The sequence below is a fragment of the Drosophila novamexicana genome, unplaced genomic scaffold (genome assembly GCF_003285875.2).
Source record: "Drosophila novamexicana strain 15010-1031.04,08,12 unplaced genomic scaffold, DnovRS2.1 tig00000485-arrow-pilon, whole genome shotgun sequence".
NCBI classification, from domain to species: Eukaryota; Metazoa; Arthropoda; class Insecta; order Diptera; family Drosophilidae; genus Drosophila; species Drosophila novamexicana.
The window spans coordinates 4329540-4353019 of NW_020824808.1; the positions used below are offsets into that span (position 1 = coordinate 4329540).

General features: G+C 38.9%; 1 protein-coding gene across 1 annotated transcript; it reads left to right on the forward strand.

Annotated features, from left to right (window-relative positions):
- Window positions 1-13406: 13406 nt before the first annotated feature.
- LOC115761504 (serine-rich adhesin for platelets) lies at window positions 13407-22590 on the forward strand. Its single transcript, XM_030703272.1, has 5 exons — window positions 13407-13437; window positions 16481-16528; window positions 18878-18924; window positions 18987-19253; window positions 19313-22590. The coding sequence occupies exons 1-5, from the start codon at window positions 13407-13409 to the stop codon at window positions 22478-22480; spliced, it is 3561 nt and encodes a 1186-aa protein (XP_030559132.1). The 3' UTR covers window positions 22481-22590.
- Window positions 22591-23480: the final 890 nt, after the last annotated feature.

Consider the following 23480-nt stretch of genomic DNA (forward strand, 5'->3'; position numbering starts at 1 on the left):
GTCGCTTCTGATGATTACCGGCACTTTTAATAGAATCCAATGCGGATTCGTTCATGTAGCAGACAATCAGACGCTGCTGATGTCTGGAAGTAGATAGCTGCTACCAAAAAAAAAAAAAAAAAAACTGAAAAAAGCTGAAAAAACTCGTGGGAATATTTGCGACTGCGATTATTTAAGCATTTCCTATAGCAAAATCATAATCGAAGGCGCAATGAATGCGGCGTGTAATGCTGCCATCTGCATCGCGCGGAGTTGGAGATTGTGATGGAGGTGTAGTTGAAGAAGGAAGCAGAAAGCGACAGAAGCTGTGCCCAAGAAGCGGCCGTCACAAAACCGAAAACTCAAACAGTTTGTTATGCAACAGCGGCGCTTGTCAGGGCTTCGAGTCGGAGCCCATCATCCTCAAGAAGCTAGCAAATCATAATAAAAACTGTCCACTATAAACTCTTCAGCTGCCTAGCATCATTTCTGTCTTTGGCCTGGACAGTGGCCCATAAACAGAAATCAATTCAAGTCATAAAGTTGTCAATGACAGTGTTTCGAATCAATAATTCACAAATTTGCGTTTACCCCGCACCTCGACAGTTGCTGAAGGGCCCCACAAGCGTACGCGCATTAATGATATGTCTGCCCGCTTCCCTTTCCCAACAGCAATTAAATGAGTCATTCGAATGTTTTTGTTTTATGATGAAGCTATTAAATCTTGAGCTTACATTTATTTTTTACTTTTTGTTTTTTTATTGGTTTCTTTCTTTATATTTACACTTTTTAGTCATATAGAAGACAAATTTGTTAATTGTAATATATCTGGAGAGAGTACAAACTATTTTTATCAGTTGAAATTAATAAACTGTGTCAATAAATACAACATTTATTAGATTTTTATGTGTAAAAAGAAAAAGTTTCAAATATTTCTAGTTAATAAGGTTTCGCCATTAAAATAAATATAAATAAAATATATTTCCTAAAGTTTCATTAAACAACAATTATCATATATTCTTTCTTTTAACATGCCTAATTCTTATTTTTAATCAGTACTTTTCTTAACCATTTGCTTCCTTTGACACACACAGACATTTACAGATGTCTGTGAAGTCAGTTAACAGGAATGTCCCAGCTTAACAGTGTAATTACATGCGCTCTGTTAACTGTCTTGCTGTCTTTAGCTTCAACAGCTGATCGCTGGACCGGTCGCAAAGTCAATTGCATTTGTATTTATTTTTGGTTTTTTACTTTTTGCTTTTAGATATGGCTTTGTTTTTGGCTGGTTAACATAAAATTGTTGTTGTAGATGTCGAGGAAGATGCTCGATTGCTTCGGCGAACATTTGCGGTAGCTTCGGCGACTTTGCCGACTGCTTTTCTTGGGTGACTTTGCTGGGAGTCGTTGTTTGTGCGTTTTCGCTGGAGAAGACTGCGCCGAGTCAGAGTTGTAGTCGGGGGCCGAATCGCAGTCGCTCAACTACTAAAGTTGGACGCCGCATTTGCCAATTGAAACATTCAAATGTGAATATCGTACGGGTGAAGACGTCTTCTGTGCGGCCTGGTATCACATTTTGTAATTTAATTCAAAAGATATTTTACACAATTTTATTATATCTTGAAACTGTTTTGTGCTTAAACAAAATTAGTTGTGCATTGTTTTAAGTGTATTTTTAAAAAGCGTCTTAATCTTGAAACTTTAGTGTTTTAAATGGCTTGATTTTATTTGTTAAAATAAAATATTTTATATACCAGACTTTGTGCAGAACAATAATACATTTTATAATTGTCGTTAAACGCGATTAAATATGAATTTCTTTAACAAAGTCACTTCAAAAGTTTGTCCAAAATTGTTGTCAAATTTTGTAGAAATTTTCAGAAACTTAAATAACAATTTTTTTAAGTTTTTGAGAATTCATGTTCTGCAAAAAACTTTTCTGATCAATATTTTTCTTAATTTTAAAATTGAAATTTCTGTTTATTTAGTTGTTATTTTGTTTTCATACACCACAATCTGAATTATTAATCAAATTGCCATTGCTGATGATGGGTGGGTGCCACCAACATCACATTTGAAGTGACTTTGTTTTTTCTTACGCCTAACTACAAATCGTGATATTTGTGCACTAGACAAACAAAACTTTAGTGAGACATATAAAAGTATAAAAAAAAAATCTAAAAAAATATGCAACATTAAAGCTAATATACAACGAGAGAGCAAAAACTACGAAAACAGCGGAAAACTCTATAATAATAAAGCAAAACATATTACTTCACTCACGAAACCGAAAGCAAAACCACTTTGCGGGCACAGGAAGAAGTTGCAGCCACAGTTTGTTAACACAGAAAAAAAATATCCACGCACACACACACAAATCTGACATTGAGGCTGCTGCTGATGCTGCCGTCTAAAGGTAAGTGAATGCTCAGCGGCCTGGAATCTTGTCAGCTGTAACTTCTTAGCTGTCCATAAATGGCAAATGTGCTCAGCCAACTGCTGCCTTTCACAAACGAGCCTAGTTTTTTTTATGGACTTTAATTTAGCATGTGATTTTATTGTGCTTTTAATAATTAACTTTGGGATTGAAGCGTGATTGCAGTGCTTTAATCAGCTTATTTCTGGGGCGTAAAGTTCTTGCATAATGTTTTGCTTTACTTGCTTATAGTTTTTAAGGAATTATCTTTCAGAATTTACCGCGAATATATCTTTTTATATTCGGCTTAAGTAATTTTGCTTATAAACAGTATTTATTTATTATGTTCTATGCTTGCATTTAACTCTTTTAAATTATTTAATATTCAAGTTTTTATACCATCCATTGTCAATCAAATCAACATATTTGTGAATAGCCAACGCATTAACAAATTATTCATAAATTCTTTATGTTTTAATATTGACACAGTTTGTATGTCTAGGACAAGTTTTGAATTTGTTTTTTGTTGTTTTTTTTGTTTGCTCCTAGTGCCTGCGCAGATCGAGTTTATTTCCGATAATCGATAACTTACTCAGTTTCCCAGCAATCGATAAAAATCAATATCGATATCCTGTTTTTTGGGCAATTTTGGTAAATAATAAGAGCTAGAGTCACCAAACTTGACATATAGCTTCTAAAATAGAATATATATATGCATTTGATGTTGGAAGAAGAGGGCTCAGGGTATCCCCTAGTCAGGAGCTCCCGACTAGAACCTCTTACTTGTTTATTAATAAAATCATTTTTGTTAGGATTTTCCTCCTAAATTTTATTTTGTTTTTAGTTTTGTGTTAAAAGTTGATTTGGGAAAGTGCATTTTATTCATTTTGAGATACGAATTTTTTCCATTTTACATATTATATCTTAATTTATTTTCGTTTATTTGCAATAAAAATGTTTTTATTATTAATTGTTACATCTATTTAGTTAAAGAATCTTTTAAAAACTGCATTCTCATTGCATGGCGTGCTAATATTTTTTTAGCTTTTCCTTAAATACTTTTTTAACTAATTTTGCAAAACTGAGAAATCTTCAAATTGTCCTTAAATATACTTGATTGTTAATATTAATTGCAATTTTATCTAATATATTAAATGAAAATTCATAAAATTTTAATCAGTTAATAATCAAACAATGACATAGCAATTAAATGTCAACGACCTCAGCTACAGCTGCAGCCGTTTCTTCTTCTTGCCTTAATTGGCTGGGTGTAATTAACGAATATATTAAATATTTAAATTGTTCTAACAAGATATGCAAAAATGTTGCTTATGTTTTTAGCAAGTGGACTGTCTGATTAATAAATCAAAAGATATGTTGTTTAGCATAGATGCATAGATAGAGAAAAATTAGGCAGCCTTTAAAGTGATGGCATACATTTCAATAATAATTATTTTTGTTTTGGCTTTACCAGTTTTTAATTGTATATTTGTTTTTGCTCTACCGCATAAATTTACCATTGCCGAATTGGCCACAGCTGAGTTTTTGGCATTGTTATTAAAGCATCTTAGATAAAGTACCGGCAGTTCAAGGATGTACCGCAGCCGGGGCAGCAGTGGCTCAGAATGGGCTGCTTGGGGGCACTTGGGGCAGCTGCAAATGCTTGGGTAAGATAATTTTTTGTTTAACAGCGCCCAAAATTACAGCCGAGGCGACAGCACAGACACAGAAAGTACTTGTGCAGGAATTAGGAAATGCTGCTTAAATGTCAAGAGTTGCTACAGATTTTTCCAGGCTTGTGGCGCAAATAAACAAAAGAAAAGCGCCAAGTTGCCGCAGACATTGCTTAGCCATAGCCAAGGAAAAGACAAATTTAGGCCAAATGTGTGACTTAACATCTTTCACATCACACACAAGCCTACACACACACACAGTCGTCCACCCGCACCAAGCGAAGGTGTTTTAGTTATTTTGTTTTATGTGGCAGAGGGTTAAAGTTGAGCTGGCAGAAAGAAATAAAGCTAGCGGGAATCAAAGAGAAAAAAAAGAAAACACCAAACTGGCTGCTTTAAGTGTAAGCAAATGCTGTATACAATATAATTTTGCCCGCCAGTTGCTTTGTAGTTGTTGCTGTTGCAGATGGCCAGATAAAAGTTCAAAATGCGAATGTTGTTGCCTGGCTGGTTCGGTTTGAGTACGACTTGGTCTGCTTTGCTCATTAACGTTTGCCAGCAAAGAAATGGCAAATAAATTTAAAAGTCATTCAAGCAACAATGCCCAAAAGCAGACCTACGCCCCATACACCTTCCCTTCAGCCACCCTCTCTACGATCGTATTCACCAACGGCTACAACTTTGTTGTCTTATACTTTAGTTGCTGTTGCTGTTGTTATTGTTGTTGCTGCTGCTGTACTTGTATTCCATTCAAGTGTTGATGCATTAACTGGCGCTGCGTGCGCATCGCTGAAAAGCCAATGAGCCGCATCTGTTGCCGACAGTCGACGGCAGAGGGTACGATCAAGTAAAAGTAACCTAATCTATCTTGTTTTCCCCACCTCCTAGACATCTAACCTTACGTTTGCTATTAGCATTTTTTTCTTTAGTACCCATCTTTAGTGATTAATGAAGTGTGTAAATAATGTACATGTTTTCTGCTTTTGATGCTGCCTCAAGATTTCAACATATTCTAAGCATCAGGTTTGTTTTTGTTATTTTTTGCTCCCCCTGACATAACGCATGTTGTTGTTTTTTGAAGTTGTTATCGCATTGTGTTGTTGCTCTTGCTATTCTCGAAGTGCGCAACATGTTTGCTTTGTCTTGAGCGCTCAGCTACATTACAATTTATGAAAACACTAGGAAATACAAAAGACTTTGACAACGAACTTGTCCAGGCGCAAAAACAAACTTAAACAACACATCAACGTGTGTTTTTTCCGTCTTTTTATTTTTTTGTCATTTGGTCAAATGTCAGCTACGCTTCAAGTGTAATAAATAAATCGTTTGTCAACTTTTTTGGCAGCAAAACGAAAGACTTAGGCAACGAACTTGAACTTTTGTCTGCCGTTTTTGTTTTGTTTGTTTTTTTTTTTTATTTTTTCGCCGATGTTTATGAACTTTAAGTCAAATCAACTGTAACTGTTTATGTCTAAAGTGTTATTACCACATCAAGTTGCAGCTTCCCACCGTTCATAGCATGCGTAAAAAGTTGTATTACATCACGATTTTAAATATGATCATTATGTGTGCACTTAACAACTAAATGCCAAGTTCTTAAATTACAGCATGCAACATGATTGTAGAAAAAATAAAAATAAGTAAAAAAATAGCATATTCAACAAGCCACGTGCGTTGCAAATTGCGTAGCCACAACTGTAAGTACAAATGCTGACCGCTTTGTATATGGCAGCCCAGCGCTTGATATACGCAGCAGCGGCATGCGGCTAAATGTCAGAGCAAAATGCTGACCTCCATGCGCTGACAGGCCACACTTTGCGTCATGCCATTTTAGGGTTAACATTGAATGGCATTTGCTTTGGCCAACTTTAAGTCTTAGATTGAACCAAAGTCTTTGAAGAGCAGCAGCCAATTGATTATTAGAAATTGGAGAATCTTTTTTTCTGGTAAATATATTTTATGCACAACTATAACTCAATGTCAGACAATTCTTTATATAAATAGTTTTTGATTAAGACCCGCATGACGAATCGTTTGGGCTGTGGTGCATGATTTTAGTAAAACAACAGTTAAAATATATAAATATAATGATATTTTTCAAAATTAATAAACCTAATTATCGGCTTTAAGATGCCAATATGCTTGATATTTATTCTAGCAAACGAGTTTGATGCTTAAAAGTCTATAAACTTATCAGATTTGTTTTGTTTAAAAATTTACTTTGCAGTTAGTGTTAACAAAAGAGCACAGAACTTGTTTTGAAGAGAGCTATACTACGCCTCGTCAGGATCTATATTGGGCCAATGACATCACTTAACCAAAAGGATGCTGTGAAACTGGTTCTTATTCGAATGATTCATTAGTATTATGTTTATGTTAATAATATACTTAGCTGGTGTCTCGACAGTAGGTGGCTTCAAATTATGCGACTTAATTTGATCACAAACTAAGCTCTTGTTTAAGTTGTCGCTTAATTTTATGCTCCGCACATCTTCATGTGTATGGTTTATGGATGCTCAAAATTGAGTCTGTTGGCTAACTTTCAGTTCCGTAAACTTTTTCTCAGGCAGACAGCAATAGCGAATTGTCATTGCCAGCGTTTCCACGAGCACTTTAAAAGTAGCTGCCAATGATACGTCTATTGGGCAACTACTTAAGTAGGCATCATAGACTTCTACTTGGCTGCTTTAAGCCAATTAGAAACGCCTCACCCTGTGAATCATAAATCAAAAGCACCTATAATTCCGCATCTTAAAACATATATATATTATATATATTACGTACATATTTTTTTTTAATGGTCGGGTAGGTCATTTTGATTATGTGCTTCAGGCACAATAAAAAGCGCGAAGGCAACGAAATGACAAGAGCTCTTAACAGTCATAATCGAGGCACTTTGATGTTTTCGACAACTTGTGGGCTTTGTCATCGTTCGATAGCAGCACAAAGAACAAAAAACACAGCAAAGAACTACAGCTTTTACGACGGAGTGTCTGCCACGTTCGTCAAGTTCGTTGCCTAAGTCTTTTGTTGTTGCTTCTTTTTATTTATAATTTGGAACGGCGCACAAAAGCCGATAAATTATTAATTTTATTATTAATGTTTAATCGCAGGCTTTTAATTTTTTTTTACCTGCATTTGCATATTAAAAGAAAGGTTAAGAAAATTAATAATTATAAAAGACAGCATTTTATGCGACAGGAATTAAATTAAACTTTGATTATGATAAAAGTATACAAAAATATTTGAAGACTTCGAAAATCAAATATCTTGTGCTGCTAAAAGTTATTATTTTGCATCTCTTAACTTTCCCTTATTGTCTAAATTTATTGTTACTATTATTAATTATTTATTGCTTGTAATTATTATTATTATTATTATTTTTTGCCATTTCGCTTTTATTTCATATTTCTCTACTAACACAGACTAAAATTGCACAAACAAAAACAAGCTTTAAAATCATAACAAAATTAATATCAAAACTGACTTTAGTTTACGTAGCAAAACCCAAAAAAAAAAAGAAAAAAGAAAAGATAAAGACAACAACAGTGTCGGCAACAAGAAACAATTACTGCAAACAATAAGCGTCTAATTCGCATCTTCAGTTGAGATGTTGGTGGCGAATGAGCAATGTAGATTGAAACAGTATGTGTGAATGTACTTGTGTGTATGTGTGTGTGTGAGCAGAAAGTGTATAGAGATGAGTGCGAGTAATCATAAAAAGGCCATCACGATGAGGAAAAGTGCGCTGGTGTTGTATAAATTAGAGAAAAGCCGCAAAGGCAAAGAAAATTGTGAGCCATTGTTGTTGGTTAATTAACAACTACAGCAGCATCAGCAGCAACAACAACAACAGCCACAGCTGATTATTTAACCAAGTGACATAAATCAGCAGTTGGGCTGAGCATGCAAAACTGACCCATATTTTGTGGGTGGTTCATAAATCAGATATCGAGCCAAAAGAAAATAACCGAAGGAATCGAATGCAATGCAAGAGTTGCCACCGGTTTTTATACCCTTGCAGAGGGTATTCTAATTTTGTCGTGAAATGTGGAACGCATAGAAGGAGACATCTCCGACCCCATAAAGTATATATATTCTTGATCAGCATCAACAGCCGAGTCGATATAGCCATGTCCGTCAGTCCGTCTGACCGTCTGTCCGTCTGTCTGTTTCTATGCGAACTAGTCTCTCAGTTTTAAAGCTATATTAATGAAATTTTGCAGAAGTCCCTCTTTCTGTTGCACGCAGCACATATGTTAAAACCAGCTGGATCGGACCACTATCATATAGCTGCCATAGGAACGATCCGTCGAAAATTAAGTTTTTTTGCATGAAAAAAAATGTTGTTTATCAGGATATCTTGACCAAACTCGACATTAACTATTCTCCCTGTGCTTCTTAGATACGGGCAAAGCACTATTAGCATTATGAAAAGGTGTGGTCTGCAAGGGTATTAGATCTTCGGCGTGCCGAAGGTAGCCTTACTTTCTCGTTTTGTTTTAGATTGTGGCAACTCCCGAGCAGACAAACTGGAGGCAGAACAACACCAATTACCTATTAATTGTTGTTGTCGGCGTTGTTATTGTTTTCGTTGTTGCTGTTGTTGTTGTTGTTGGTGTTCGACTGCTGCAATTGTTGGCGGCATGGCAGGCGTCGCCTTTGCTTGTCATAAATTGCAGCGCTGCTGTTTTCGCTTGCTGGCAATTGCCTCATAACAATTGAAACTGCGGCGCTGCAACTGCGACTTTTGTTTGTTTTCGATGGCGGCTTTGCGAAGTTATTTATATTCCGTTCAGTTTTAACATTTCTTTTCATTTTCAATTGTTTTGATATTGCTAAAGGTAATTTCTTAAAGAATTGAATTGCATTTTTGTTAAATAATTACTTTTATTATTCCTGGAAAACACCTTCCTAACAGAAGTTCCAGAATATTAATATTTCAATGCTGACATCAAAATTTCCATATATATACACATATATCTATATATATAAATTTGTTTGTCCTGACTGACTGACTGGTGATCAACGCCCAGCCCATACCATAAGAGCTAGGAAGCTGAAATTTTCACGTTAAGATGGAGTTTCGGGAAATTCCACCCCCAAGTATGGAAAAATCGGGAAAAACGTTTGTTTGAAACTTTTTTGTTTACCATCCGATCGGCATCAAACTCAATTTCAAAGTTCTTCGTTCAAATTCACTTGAGGGGTGTTTCCCACTTTTTGGGGAATCCATCTCTCGTTGGTATAAATGGGGGTGAAAGATTTGGTGGGTGACGTTTCGCGCCCAAATTCATTTCCAAGGATCTATATTAAAAATCATTTGACACGTGTTTCCCATTTTACGCAAAATCTAAACTCCTTAGGTGGAGAATGCATTTTAAAGACTTATTTTTTTGGTGAACATTGATTTTATAACATACATGCCTCGGGCAAGGCCGGGCTATACCCGCTAGTGATTTATATAAATCTTATAAATCTTCATAGTCAACTATAACTTAATTTATATGTTGCGGAAAGCTTGAACGCTTGTCAATATCCGAAGATTAATTGCTAGTTGATACACTTAAGGCAAATTTAAATGTTGGAATAAAATATTCCACATACGACTCGAACTTTTTATAAAAACAGGTTCGATTCCACAGTCTTTTGTATACAGCTAGTTGATTTAAGTCTTGTTTTTTTTTTTTTTAAATTTCTTTTGATAAATGCTCACTGTCGTCGTATGATAAGTTATATATACCTTAAATTATTTGCAATTTTATAACTTCTTAATTTAAATTTAATGCAATCATGTTTAATGATTTTTGTGATAATTGAACTCATATATGTAACTTCAATAATAATATGGGCTATTCTAAATTCTTCAGTCTTTGTATTATTTCCAGTTCATAAACTTATAATAGCAGCTATGAAATTTTAATAATGAAGTGAAAACAATTATGAAACACTTCCCCTGAAAAAGAAAAAATACTGTATGTTTTAATTAAATTTAACGTGAAAAAGCCCCCAAAAATAAACACATACGTAATAAAGATGAACTAAACAAAACTGGCGGCTACAATTTCTAACATCTCATAAAGTGGGCGATTGTTGGCCAGCGGAACGAGCCCACAGCAGGAGGCGGCCAATTAGCGCCCTTCGGCGGGCGGTCCATGGCCGCCGTGGGGCTAGTGTTTGCATGAATAATTGCTGCGACGGCAGCGTGTACCACGAAACCAGGAAAAATCTAAAGCGTTAAGTGCTTCGGCATGCTTTACAAAACTCAACCGAGCTCCAATTAGACATTGCGCATATATATTATACATATACGGTGGGCGGCGCTGTGGGCGGTCTTGGTTAGGGGGCAAGTGTGAAACATGCAGACAGGCATGCTGGCACGACGCGTCGAACTGTCTGCCGGACAGCCAGTTTTTGCGCCGAACGCAAATTGCAAATGAGCAGCGGGCAAAAAAACAGAGCTGCGGAAATGCACAAGAATTCTTGTGCAAAAAGTACACAAAACACAAAAACATACTGAAATCGTATCACAAGCAGAACACACCAAAAAAAAAAAAAAGAGCTGCTGGCCAAAACCAAGACCAAACAAAAAAACACTTGCATATGACCTCAAAATCTATTAGCACGTCGAACTCTGGCGGCTATGAAATGCAATCGCAGCCGCCGCCCCCTTAGGGCATTTTTTCTGGTCCAATTTTTTGGTCGACTACAAACATTAATGTCCATAAAACTGTGAAAATGCCCCAAAGCCAAACAACAACACTAGCAGCAGCAGCAACATCAGCATCAGCAGTAACATCAACAGCTACAGCATTTACATCAGTTGAGCATCTGAGCGTCTGTCTGAGCATCTGAATCTGTGGCACGTAGGTCAACGCATCAGCAATCGCAGCGACTACATCGTCTGGCTGAGCAGCAGCCAGCTCCGTCCGCTTGTCCACCTGTCTATCGAGTTGCCTATCTGGCGGCCTTTAGCTACATCTTTGTTATACACGACAAAAAATTGTTTAGGTTTTGTTATTGCAAAATGTACATGGTTTTTTGTTTGACGCATATTCACACCTGACTGTATGTTGTTTGTGCTTTGCCGAACTCTTGGGCGCTTTAAAGCTATAATTAAATGCACGTTAAGAAAGCTTAAATTATTTTAAAAATTTGCTAAAGTACAAATATTTTTAAATGAATACATTAAATTCTTATTTGTTTTCATGGAAGTTTTTTAATACTTTTTTATTTTATTTATTATTTATTTACTTTCAATTTTGTTATTATCTGTATTTAAATTTATTAGGTTCAAATTACAAAGTATTTTTGGTTTTGATATCATCTGTAAATAAAAAAAGTTATTAAAAATGTTTTTCGATCTTTATTAAACAAATTTTTATTCTGAGAAATTAAAGGATATTTTTAAGCGTTCAATGTTGCGCTTACTTGTTTCCTTTGTTTTGGAAAGGCATAAACATTCGTGAATTGCACCCCAACTAATCAAATTGTGGTTGTTGTTTTCGGCTAATCATTCACCCGTTATCTGTGCGCTTGATTTACCGTATATGGCATTTAGCTGTTAATAACACAACAATATAAACAACAATTTAACCCGATTCACAGGCCTTACAACATCTGCCGTTAAATTATTCAACTTAATTATATTTAAAAATTATGTAAATATTTAAAAGCACAAATGATTTAACAGCCAAGCGTTCGGATAGAAGACACAACGAGTTGAAATATGACAAAGTGCGTCACAATTGTGCAGGGGTTCCATCGGCCAAATGAAGTAAGAATATAATTGCTCAGCTCTTGACTCTTCTCTTTTTATTAAGAAAAGCGAAAACAAAAAGCAAAAACAAAATGAGTAGAGTAGATACAATGGTAATTCTTGGACTTTCAAAAAAGCTGTAGTTGCTGCAGTTTCCTGAGTAACGTAGCGCAAGTTTAGGTGATGGTGCGATTTGTGCATTTTTCATAACATTTTTCACACAATTAATTTTAAAGCGCGGGTAGTAAAAAAAAAAAGCAAAATATGAATTTTAAATGTTAAGCATATCAATTTGCATTGTTTTTAGCAGCAAATGTTACGATTGATAACTAATTGTGGAAATTAACATAAAGTCGCCTATTCGAAAGTGTTAAAACAAAAGACTGAAGACACGAACTTGAACTTGCCAAGCAGCAACGCAGCGATTAATTTATAAATGTGATCTACCGCTGGCACAGCACCCTCTTCCCGGCTTATAGACAATATTTTAAGTCCCACACCATTGCCAAAAAAAAATGGCCAGCTGCATCGCGACGCTCCCACATCAAATTTTAACATTATCTTTCGCTTTTTTTGTTGTTTTTTTCTGTCGATTGCACTGAAGATGCGGCAATTTTATGTAATTTTCACAACAGGAATTGTCAGCAATTCCCTGTCCACCCCTCTGGCTGCCGTTTCATAATGCAGTGAATGCAGAAGGTGCACATTTCGCATGCCATTCGATAAAGGTGAAAATTTTGCTTGGCATATTCAGACACAATGCAAAAAATAAATACAACAACAAATTGAAATGAAAACTATTTACTTATTGGTACCCTAACGAGGGGTTATTTTATTATTGTCATAAGATTTACATGGCATTTATGAAAACATAAATTAAGTAGATCAGAGCTGGGTCGACATGGTCTGACTGCCTCTCAGTGATGGGATATGAAGCTTATTTAGTAAAGGGCAACACCTAAGATGAAATCGTTAGGATCGGGTCAATTTCAGATATAGCTATAAAAGGTTATTTAATTTTTTTTTAAATTATATGTTAACCAGAAATTACTTATTTTGAATGGAATAATAATGAATATGCCTGCAAGGGTATTAAATCTTCGGCCCATCTGCCGATAAGAGTTCCTTTTCTTGTTTTGTTTTGCTTAGTTTGCAGCTGAGCGGGCCGCACACAAAGACGCTGCTAAAGGTTCGCTTGAATAAACAACATGCGGCGCGGCGAGGCGAGATAAAAATGGCAAAACAAATAAATCAAAACTACAAATAACACGTATACGACACGTTGCGAGCCCAAGACAATACCAAGTAAAATATTTTGACTGAGCATGGCGCTGCCTCAGTTTCAATTTCAGTTGGAGTTTGTGGTGAATGTGTGTGTTTGTATGTTTGTGTATGTGCTGCATACAGTTTTAACACTTGTGCAGACAACAACAAATGCTTCCTATATGTCAGCGCGGCAACCGTAAAGGTTAAGCGGCAACTTGACAAAAAGGTTAAAACGATTTAACAGACATTTGGCAGCGCTGGCTGAAAGCAAGACGACGCGCAGATTGGACGATACATGCAGCGAACACCCGCAATGCGTCCTGGACAGCAGCGCCTATCAGTGTGTAGGTGGGTGTGTGTGTGCTTGAAGACGGAACAAATTTTGTTTGATTGTCGCGGCCCTCGTCTAGCCGAATGCAAGAGCCCAGCCGACGTTGCTTTATTATTATTTTTATGGCTGCTGCAAACACCTGTTGCCCTGGCCCGTGTTGACAGTTTATTCGCTCTCTTGCCGCTTGTATTGCTGCTGTTGTTGTTAACAGATAATGATTCAGCAGCAGCATCAGCCGCCGCAGCATCTCAGCAGTTGCAACTTCCTTATTTGTCATTGTAGTCTTTGGATATTTCGCTTTTTACCTGCAGCTCTTTTATTTCTTTTCACTTTCGTTGAGGTGCTCTGCCATGTGAATGGCCAGGCATATCCCATTTATCATTTTTGGTGTCTCTCTTAAAGATGATTGCATTGAATTTCTTGTTTTGCCAGTGCGTTGAAATTGTGTAAACATTTTGCTGGCAAGTGAAGCTAATTAATAAATGTTATTGAAGGACTCTCAAAATTGTTTAATAAAATGCACACAACTTGGGCCTAGCCGTAATATAAAAGTAAAAGAGCAAAGGCATATATAGTCATTAGAGATTAACTAAATTTGTGCAGCAAATATTTATTGAATTTCAAAAATAATTGAAGACAAGTCTTGCTTATTATACCCTGAACCCATTAAAAATGGGTATAAGGGTATATTGTATTTGTGCAAAATCCAAATGTATGTAACAGGCAGAAGGAAGCATCTCCGACCCCATAAAATATATATATTCTTGATCAGCATCAATAGCCAAGTCGATCTAGCCATGTCCGCCTGTCTGTCCGTCCGTCCGTCCGTATGTATGAACGCAAGGATCTCAGAACCTATAAGAGCTAGAGACTTGAAATTAGATGTAGGTGCAGATCGAGTTTGTTTCCGATAATCGATAACTTACCCCGTTTCCAAGCAATCGATAAAAATCGATATCGAGATCCTGTTTTTTGGGAAATTTTGGTAAACAATAAGAGCTAGAGTCACCAAACTTGACATATAGCTTCTAAAATAGAATATATATTTGCATTTGATGTTGGAAGAAGAGAGTTCAGGGTATCCCCTAGTCGGAAGCTCCCGACTAGAACCTCTTACTTGTTTTTAGTTTTACATAATTCATATTTAAAAAAATCGATATTTATGCTTTGGCTTGAACCTCGATTCATCTAAATTATTTTATGAAAATAATAAAAAAAATTAATTAATTTATTATAAATTGCTTAAGTTCAGAGAACATGTCAAAATTTAAATTTAAAATTTTATATCGTCTCCAATAACAAAATAGAACTCAATCTTCACAAGAAAAATGATACTTGACCAAAAACAATTGCATTCAATTTCAATTTGCTGTTGCCGATAAATAAACCTTGGCAATGAAAAAAACTCTTGCGGGTAATTGCAAATTGAAAAACGTGCATATTGGATAAAACGATTTGCAGCAATCAATTTAATGATGTGGAAGAAGCATGCAACGCTTGAACTTTAAATAATAAAATTGTGCATATTTTTCATCGGCGTATTAAAAACATTTTATTAAATTTCAAAAGTCAGCTGTTTCTATGGTTTTTTTGTATTATGTAATTTGTGTATTTAATGAAATGCAGAAAAAAGAATTAAAATTTAGTTGTGAGAACGGCAAATCTAAACAAGAACCCGAAATCCAAGGCAGGCAACTAATTTAAATACAAAGAAGCACCTAACAGACAATGCATACAAAAAAAAATCGCTTTCGCAAAACCGCACCCGCGAGCTTCTAGAGGGGCACCACACTGCACTTTATGTTAAATTGAAATATGTGTGCACATAAATAGTGTATTTCGATATATTTGTTGTTCAATTTGCATTGTTATTGAAAAAGTAGAGAGAATTAAATCTTTGGCAGAAAAAACTGGAAGCTTAGAAATAGATTTAGCTGCGAAAATTGTTTAATTGAATGCAAAGAGTGTCACTGGGCAAGCCGTTTGCCTGCTCGCTTCTCGCTTCTCCACTCTATATTGTTTGCAGTTGTGCAAATTAAAACAATTATATGAAATTATGCAAAGTACGCAGCAGCAGCATCAGCAGCAGCAGCTGCCGTAGCCGCAGCAACAACAAAAACAGCTGCATAAATGAGCTGACGGAAGTGACAACGATGCCAAAGTGAATGTCTGCAGCGATTGACTGACTGAATGACTTTGTGACTGACTTAGTGACTGACTAACTTACCAAGCGCCTGATACAGCTGCCGCGCAGCTCGCGTTATTTACTTTTGCCATGCGCCCAGGCTTTAGCACATTTTATTACACATACGCCTACAGGGCGCCTTGTCGGCCTTATCCATTGTTAAATATCCCGCTAAGGCTTACTGCCTATGTGTAGCTAATTGACTGCTTGATTGAGAAATTGACCGTTCACCGCTTCGTACAGCTCTTGTCATCTTGTCATCTTGTCATCTTGCAGGCCTGAGATCAGACTTTACCATATTTTATTATATATACGCCCTGTGGCGCCTTTAAGCGCCGCATCTATCCAGCTAAGGCAGCTGTCTACGTAAAACCGACTTACTGTTTAATTTATTAGCTGACTTAGTGTCTTACACAGTATTTGTCATTTGTATGACCCTTTACTTTATCACACGTACGCCCTGTGGCGCCATTGGCTGCCTGTCGCACCATTTGCGCTTTATCTCCATAGCTATTTATGTGTATATTCATTTGTATTTATCTATTCATCTTAGACAAACTCTACCTATCTATAACTTGTCTATGGTGTGTATGCAATTGCATTATGTAATCAATTTCCAGCGACTTTGTGTCCATGCAGCGCGTACGCTCGCACAATTATATATTTTTTCTCTTTCTAGTATTTTTTTTTTTGGGAGTTCGTATAATTTTCATTATCTAATATGCCAGCGTGCATTCGGTGTGTAGTATGTGATTTTATTTGTTGTTTTATTTTTGTGGCATCCCACGAGCTGTAGCAATAAATATTCATAATTTTGTTAACAAGCCAGCAACAAATTTTAATCTTTTTTTTTTTTGTTGTTTATTTTTAGGCATTTCAGTACATAAAATGCGGCGTACACAAATACATTTGCTGTGCTGTGGTAAGTTAATTATTTATAAGACATTATTTTAAGAATGCAAGCTTAGAAGTATACAAAATTGTTTTAACATTATATTTATACCCTGAACCCATTAAAAATGGGTATAAGGGTATATTGTATTTGTGCAAAATCCAAATGTATGTAACAGGCAGAAGGAAGCATCTCCGACCCCATAAAGTATATATATTCTTGATCAGCATCAATAGCCGAGTCGATATAGCCATGTCCGTCTGTCTGTCCGTCCGTCTGTCCGTATGTATGAACGCAAGGATCTCAGAACCTATAAAAGCTCGTGGCTTGATGTAGGTGCTCCTAGTTCCCGCGCAGATCGAGTTTGTTTCCGATAATCGATAACTTACTCCGTTTCCAAGCAATCGATAAAAATCGATATCGAGATTCTGTTTTTTTTGGCAATTTTGGTAAATAATAAGAGCTAGAGTCACCAAACTTGACATATAGCTCCTAAAATAGAATATATATATTCATTTGATGTTGGAAGAAGAGGGTTCAGGGTATCCCCTAGTCGGGAGCTCCCGACTAGAACCTCTTACTTCTTATTATTGTGCTCTTGGTTATCTTCATCTGCCAAACAAATATGCACAAATAGGTAAATACAGGTGTGAATATAAGGGGTAGATGATATAGGTTATTTAGTATTTGATACGCAAATACAACTCAAAAACAAATATTACAGTCGATTTTAATGCCCTTGAAGAAACCAATATAATTTTATGAAATAAACACGCTTTTGTTTTTAAAAGTTTCGGAAATATATACTATATATACCAAATATATTATTTTTTTATATCATTTAACAGCCATAAGATGTAGGTCATCTTTCATAGACACACAATAATGGTTAATCAGGGCTGACTCATTATAATTGTGAAAGTCCGTTTCTGTTTTAGATATCGTAAGTGGTTGTCAACACAATCTTTGTTTATTCAATTTTCTGGCAGAATACAAATTATTTATTTTTAAATTTATTGCGCCTTTCAATTCGTTGTCACAACTTTGTGTTGAAAAAGAAGTGTAAGTAAATACAAAAGACGACGCCCACATTTTGCAACAATCCTTGACCTTGTCAACGCAGCTCAGATTCCCACAATCCATTAACGCTAACGGCACATTTAAGCCAGGCTAAAACCAAAGCTCGACGCGTGACGCGTGACGCATGCGTAGGCAACAAATCGGCGGAAAAAAAGCATCATAAAAAAGGGGCATAAAAGAGGCGGATTGGGTGTCTTTGTTTGTTGTTGTCGTTGTTGTTGTTGCTGTAGTGCGATAAATAAAAAAAAAATGTGATGACCTGGGTTGAAGACATGCGTTTGGCCTGAGCTGTTAATTAATGTACAGCTGTCCCAGGTGAATGCCTGGGAAATCCCCAGAGAAAATGCCACATTTAAACGCTCATTAGCCGCTGACCCAGACCCAAATGTCGGGGCGCAGACAAAGATATTGCTGCTTAACTAACCGTCTAAAATCAACAATAAATGCCGAAAAAAATATGTAAGCTATTGGACAATGCAAATATTTGTGTGATTCATCACGCCTGCTCCACGCTGTCCACATGGCGTATGCATAATGTTGGCTCATTCGCTTCGCGTTTTATTTCTTCTTTTTGGGGCGTTTCAATCAACGTGCACAAATTATGGGCAATTGTTTAATTATCTGTGGCAGCAACACCCTCGATAAAGCAAACGCTGCAATCTTCGGTTACTTCGGTTGTTCATGGACAATTGAATAATGATTCATATAATAACAACGATTATGCAGCAATCGAACCTTGAATCTTGCGGTTACGGCTTTTTGGTGGTGTCGTCTTCAATTCCAGTCGTTGATCCATCAGCCACATCTCTTACTTTATCTCTTTGCCACATACATTTAATTGTTTGTATGCTTTGAAAATTTAATTATTGCATTTGCTGGCCTAAGGTCAGTAATTCGCCTCAACATCGTCATCGCCATCGCTATCGCAGTCACAGTCACGTTCACAGTGACAATCACTGTCACACTTTTTGCGTAATTCGGCAATGGTTATACAAAAGTCAAGGTTGCTTCAGTGTTCAGCAATCGGGAAGTTAATATTATATCATATTAAATCAAATTTATCAAAATTTCAAGACATAGCTCGGATAATAAATGGCTTGAAACTGCAATTAGTTATATTTAGATGCATTGAAATGATATTGAAATGACAGCTTGATATTAGTTGAATCTTGAAGTAAATGAATAGCTAAGCAACTACCTTCCTTGATGTAATTCATTTCATTTTTATTATTATTTTTAAGATGGTATTTAACATTTTAAGGAATATTTATACATGTTTCTTTTACTCGTTCACAGCGCTTCTCCTGGTGGCATACTTGAGCCAAGCCAGCGCAGAAACCAAGGTAAGAGATTTTTAAGTTTGAATCCAAGCTAAATCCTTATAAGTTTACTTTACTGTTTGCAGCTCCGTACGCCGGCTCGCATTCTGGCCAAGCAGACAGGCGCCACACAGTTTGAGGAGGAACGCTATGAGACGCATACGAACTGCAATGAGCACAAGCATCATCTGAAGAAGCGCGCCTCCGACGAGGATGTGGACTATGAGGTTTATCAGGGCGTAGTGGGACGACCGGGCATTGATTTTCCCATCTATCCGCGCATACCAAAGACCACGTTCAGTTGTCGCTCCTACGGCAACGGCTACTTTGCAGATATGGAAACGGATTGTCAGGTGGGTGTTCAGCTCGAAGATATGTGTCGAAAGGAAGTTAATTCTTTCTTTACCTGCAGGTCTTTCACATTTGCGAGGAGGGTCGCAAAATCTCATTCCTCTGCCCAAATGGTACCATATTCCAGCAGAGCGAGCTCACCTGCGACTGGTGGTTCAAGGTAAACTGCCTGGGCTCTTCCGGCTACTACGCTGAGAGCGCTGAAATCCTCAACAAGCAGCGCGTTCACCGCGTTCGCCCCTCGGTGCCAGTGCAGGGCTTTAATATTGTGGGCGGCGGCTTGAATATCAAGCCCAAGGTGACACCTGCTGTGGGTCAGGGGCGTGCGAGCACACGTGCGGGCAGCAAATCCGATAGGCGCATCGATTCTACGGAGGATCTGCATGCCTCGCTGGAGAGCGTTGACTTCGATGATGTCTCTGGAGAGAAGCAGCGCAAGGTGCTGCCCAGCATTGATAACAACAACAACGAACATGAGACGCAAATCGCAGCCGAGAGCTCATCATTTGTCAGTGGTGCGAACAAGCGACGCAACAACAACAACAGCAATGGCAATGGCAATTTCAATCCCAACAGCAATGATGATGCAACCATATTGAAGCCAACACGCAGTCGCAGCAGCAGCAGCTCCTCACAGGAGCGCAGCACAAAGGTGCGTGGCGAATCCAGAGAGCGTGCTCGCAACGGACAACGTGGACAGCAGCGGTATAAGGAGCTAGACAGCGAGGAGCACCAGAACAAGGAGAAGAGCAAAGATAAACTAAAGGAGAAACCCGAGTTCTACGAGACACACTCGATCCGCCCCGTGCAGCACACTACGCCCTATTACACACCCAGCAGCTACTCAACGGTGCGCCGCCTGGAGCCCAGCAAATCGACGCCCTACTACACGCCCACTGTGCCCAGCGTACTCAAATCCAAGTCCACCGAGGGTAAGCTGAATTACATTAAAGGCGTTCATTCCGCAACCACGCCCAATCCGAATCGCTTTGGCAGCGCTGGCATCTCAAGTTTATTCCTGGAATCCTCTCAGGCGCCCAAGAGCGCCAAGCCCACGGCCAGCGCCAGCCTGGAGCTGGACAGCACATATAGGCCTGTAATCATAGGCATGCGCCATCATTACGATGTGGCCGGCTCCGGGGAGCTGAAGCGTCTCGCGCTGAGCATCAACTCGAATGCGGAGCACGCGCCAAAAAAGAGCGAAAGTAATCGTGATTACTTGCCCACAACATCAGCGCCGACAGCGACGAGCAGTGGACCCACCTATTTGCCCAAAGTAGGCGCCGTTGTACCTAGATCCAATGCAGAGGCAGCTGGGGGTGAATCGCTGCTGTTTGCACCGAATCCCGTAAAGGAGGAGTCCGTTTATCGAAATGTGCAGGATATGCTGAAGACTGTGAGTCTGCTGAAGGATCAATTCGAGGATGTCGAGTTGAATGCACAGCCTGCATCAAATGCACGCGCTGGCCTAGAAATACCGCCCTCATCCGGCCCAGATGCGCTCGTCTCGCTGGCCAAGTACTTTGCCCAGGAGCACAATGAGTCAAGCAATGCTTTGCTCAAGCCGGAGAAGAGTGTGGTGCATACCAAGCTGTCCGCGAAGGCGCCGGCACCGGCACCCTTATTGCCAACGGTTAAGCCATCGGATACGACAGCCACACTGACCACTTCCGAGACGCCTCCCAGCATTAGCGAGCAGGCGGACGATATCAAGCAGAGCCTGCTCAGCGCAAAGACCGTGCAGAAATATAGCAATCTCTTTGGCCTAAAGGTGGCCATGGGTCGTGACTCAGCTGAAGGTCAGGCTGATATTAGCACAGGCCTGCTCTATGCCCAGCTGAATGAGACGCATCCGCCGGCCAAGTCAGCGGACTACCAGCCCTTCCCACAAATTGGCAGCACGGGCTCAACAATAGGCGCACTGGCAGAGCGGCCGGAGTCGCGCAAGATAGCGCAAATCTTCTCGAACGCTTTGACCAGCTATCTGGACAACCCCGGCAGCTTTCGGGAAGAGCTAGCGGCGCGTGCGCGACCTACTGAGCCGCCAAACTTCAAGCCAGTGACGACAACAGATTCCACCTTATTCAGCGACGGCACGGCCAAGTATTATCTGCCCACTAAGCCCTCGCCGGATGTGACCACGCCGCAAAACATTGCGTTCGAAATCAATCACAAGTTCGACTCAACGCCAGCGCCGGAGTACTCAACCACCACAGAGTTGTACGAACTAACCACCAGCAGAGCACACGATTCGGAGCTGGAGCTATCAGCGGAGCTGTCACCGGCCAGTCTCGATTCCGGCGAAGGAGATGAGTCGCTGCAGCAGCAGCAGACGCAGTCGTTTGTCAAATCGCGCAACGATTTGCTGCAGGATGGACGTCCTCAAAAGCTCATAACAACGCACAAGCCCACCGAAAATCCGTGGGCGCTGAAATCTCAAACGGATTTCCTCGATCCGCTGACCATCAACGATGCTCTGATGAAGGAGCAGCGCACAACGACCACAACGACAACATCAACCAGCACCTCCACGCCGTTTACTTATTCGCCCAGATCGCTGGGCGGTAGCACGACAGGCACGCAGACGACCATGAGCTCGCCAGCGCACTATGAGTGGGATGATATATTCCGGAGCTATGATATACCACGCGATGCGCTGCCCTCGAGCACCGGCCTGCAGCGCATAGCCAACAAGCTGTTCGGCGGACTCAACGAGCAGGAAGCGCTGCATTTGCGCAATGTCATGGCCAAGGCAGAGCACGATCGCCAAGTTCTGAGTCTGTTACTTCTGCTTATCCAAACCTGTGATGATAGCAATGGCAAGGCACTTGAACGCTCCCGCAAGCATCTGTTAAATGCGCTCATCGACATCGACAGCAAGTTGCCCGGCAAAAACGTAGCAAGGCAGCAGCTGGCAACGACTACGACGCGTGTGCCCGTAACCACATTCCGACGCACCGGCAATGCGGATTACTATACGAGCACCACGGCACCCGGCTATACGACCAGCACAGAGCAGCCGCTCTCGACTAGCACCAGCACGGCGCCGGGCAGCTATGAAGAGACCACAAAATTCGAGATACGTGTCGAGGATGTGGACGATGCTGACTTGGCGGCAACAACGCCAGCGACGGCGCCAGCGCACACGGAGATCCATTCGGATCGTCGTGCCCTGGAGCTGCTGAAGTCACTATATTCGCTGGCATCGAAGTTTAGCAGCAGGCGATAAGATTGCCAATGCCAACGGTTGCCGATTCCTAATGGCAGTGTGGCCAGCGCTGCGAAAGTGTGCGAGTAAATGCTTAACTTTTAGTCAACTCCCCCCGGCGCTCAACAACCGTCCAATACCCTCCTCTCACTTGGCTTGCAAACTGAGTATTTTAGCTTAAATTTGATATTAAACATATTTTGTATATCCTTTTCTATTAAAAGTTCTTTTTCGCAACTAGTTTGTAAATATGCAAAAGTTTGAAAGCGAAATACTCGTAAAAAATACTCGAATATCACAATACTCTAACTTTACAAGTTGTATTTAATTAGTTTCTTTTAGTTTTAACTGCAAATTACGAGTATTTTCCACATTTTCCCAATTATTTCTGTACAATCCATATGCCTATATATACATATGTTGTCTTTATGTCTTGCTCTTTTTTGTAAATATTTATTTAAAGTTAATAAAGTACATATAAAAACAAATAAAAACAAAATAAAATATTAACACGTCTTGAGTTATTTGAGTAATTTTGTATTATAGACAATCGAAAAGGAAACTTAATGAAAAATTTTAGTAAGGCCTTTAAAAAACAAGTGTTTAAAATGCGAATTTGATAAAATAAATATATATAAAGGTATTTGCCTTTAATCAAACATACAAGCTATTCCATGTAGTTGTTGCTTTCTTATACCCTGAACCCATTAAAAATGGGTATAAGGGTATATTGTATTTGTGCGAAAGCCAAATGTATGTAACAGGCAGAAGGAAGCATATCCGACCCCATAAAGTATATATATTCTTGATCAGCGTAAATAGCCGAGTCGATCTAGCCATGTACGTCTGTCCGTCCGTCCGTATGTATGAACGCAAGGATCTGAAATTTTAGATGTAGATGCTCCTAGCTCCTGCGCAGATCGAGTTTGTTTCCGATAATCGATAACTTACTCCGTTTCCAAGCAATCGATAAAAATCGATATCGATATACTGTTTTTTGGGCAATTTTGGTAAATAATAA

Bases quoted from the DNA above. Each gene is read 5' to 3' on its own strand.
- LOC115761504 (XM_030703272.1), top strand. From the start codon at position 13,407: ATGCGTCCTGGACAGCAGCGCCTATCAGTGT. The intron at 13,438-16,480 runs GTAGGTGGGTGT...GTTTATTTTTAG, and splicing joins ACAGCAGCGCCTATCAGTGT to GCATTTCAGTACATAAAATG. The intron at 18,925-18,986 runs GTAAGAGATTTT...TACTGTTTGCAG, and splicing joins AAGCCAGCGCAGAAACCAAG to CTCCGTACGCCGGCTCGCAT.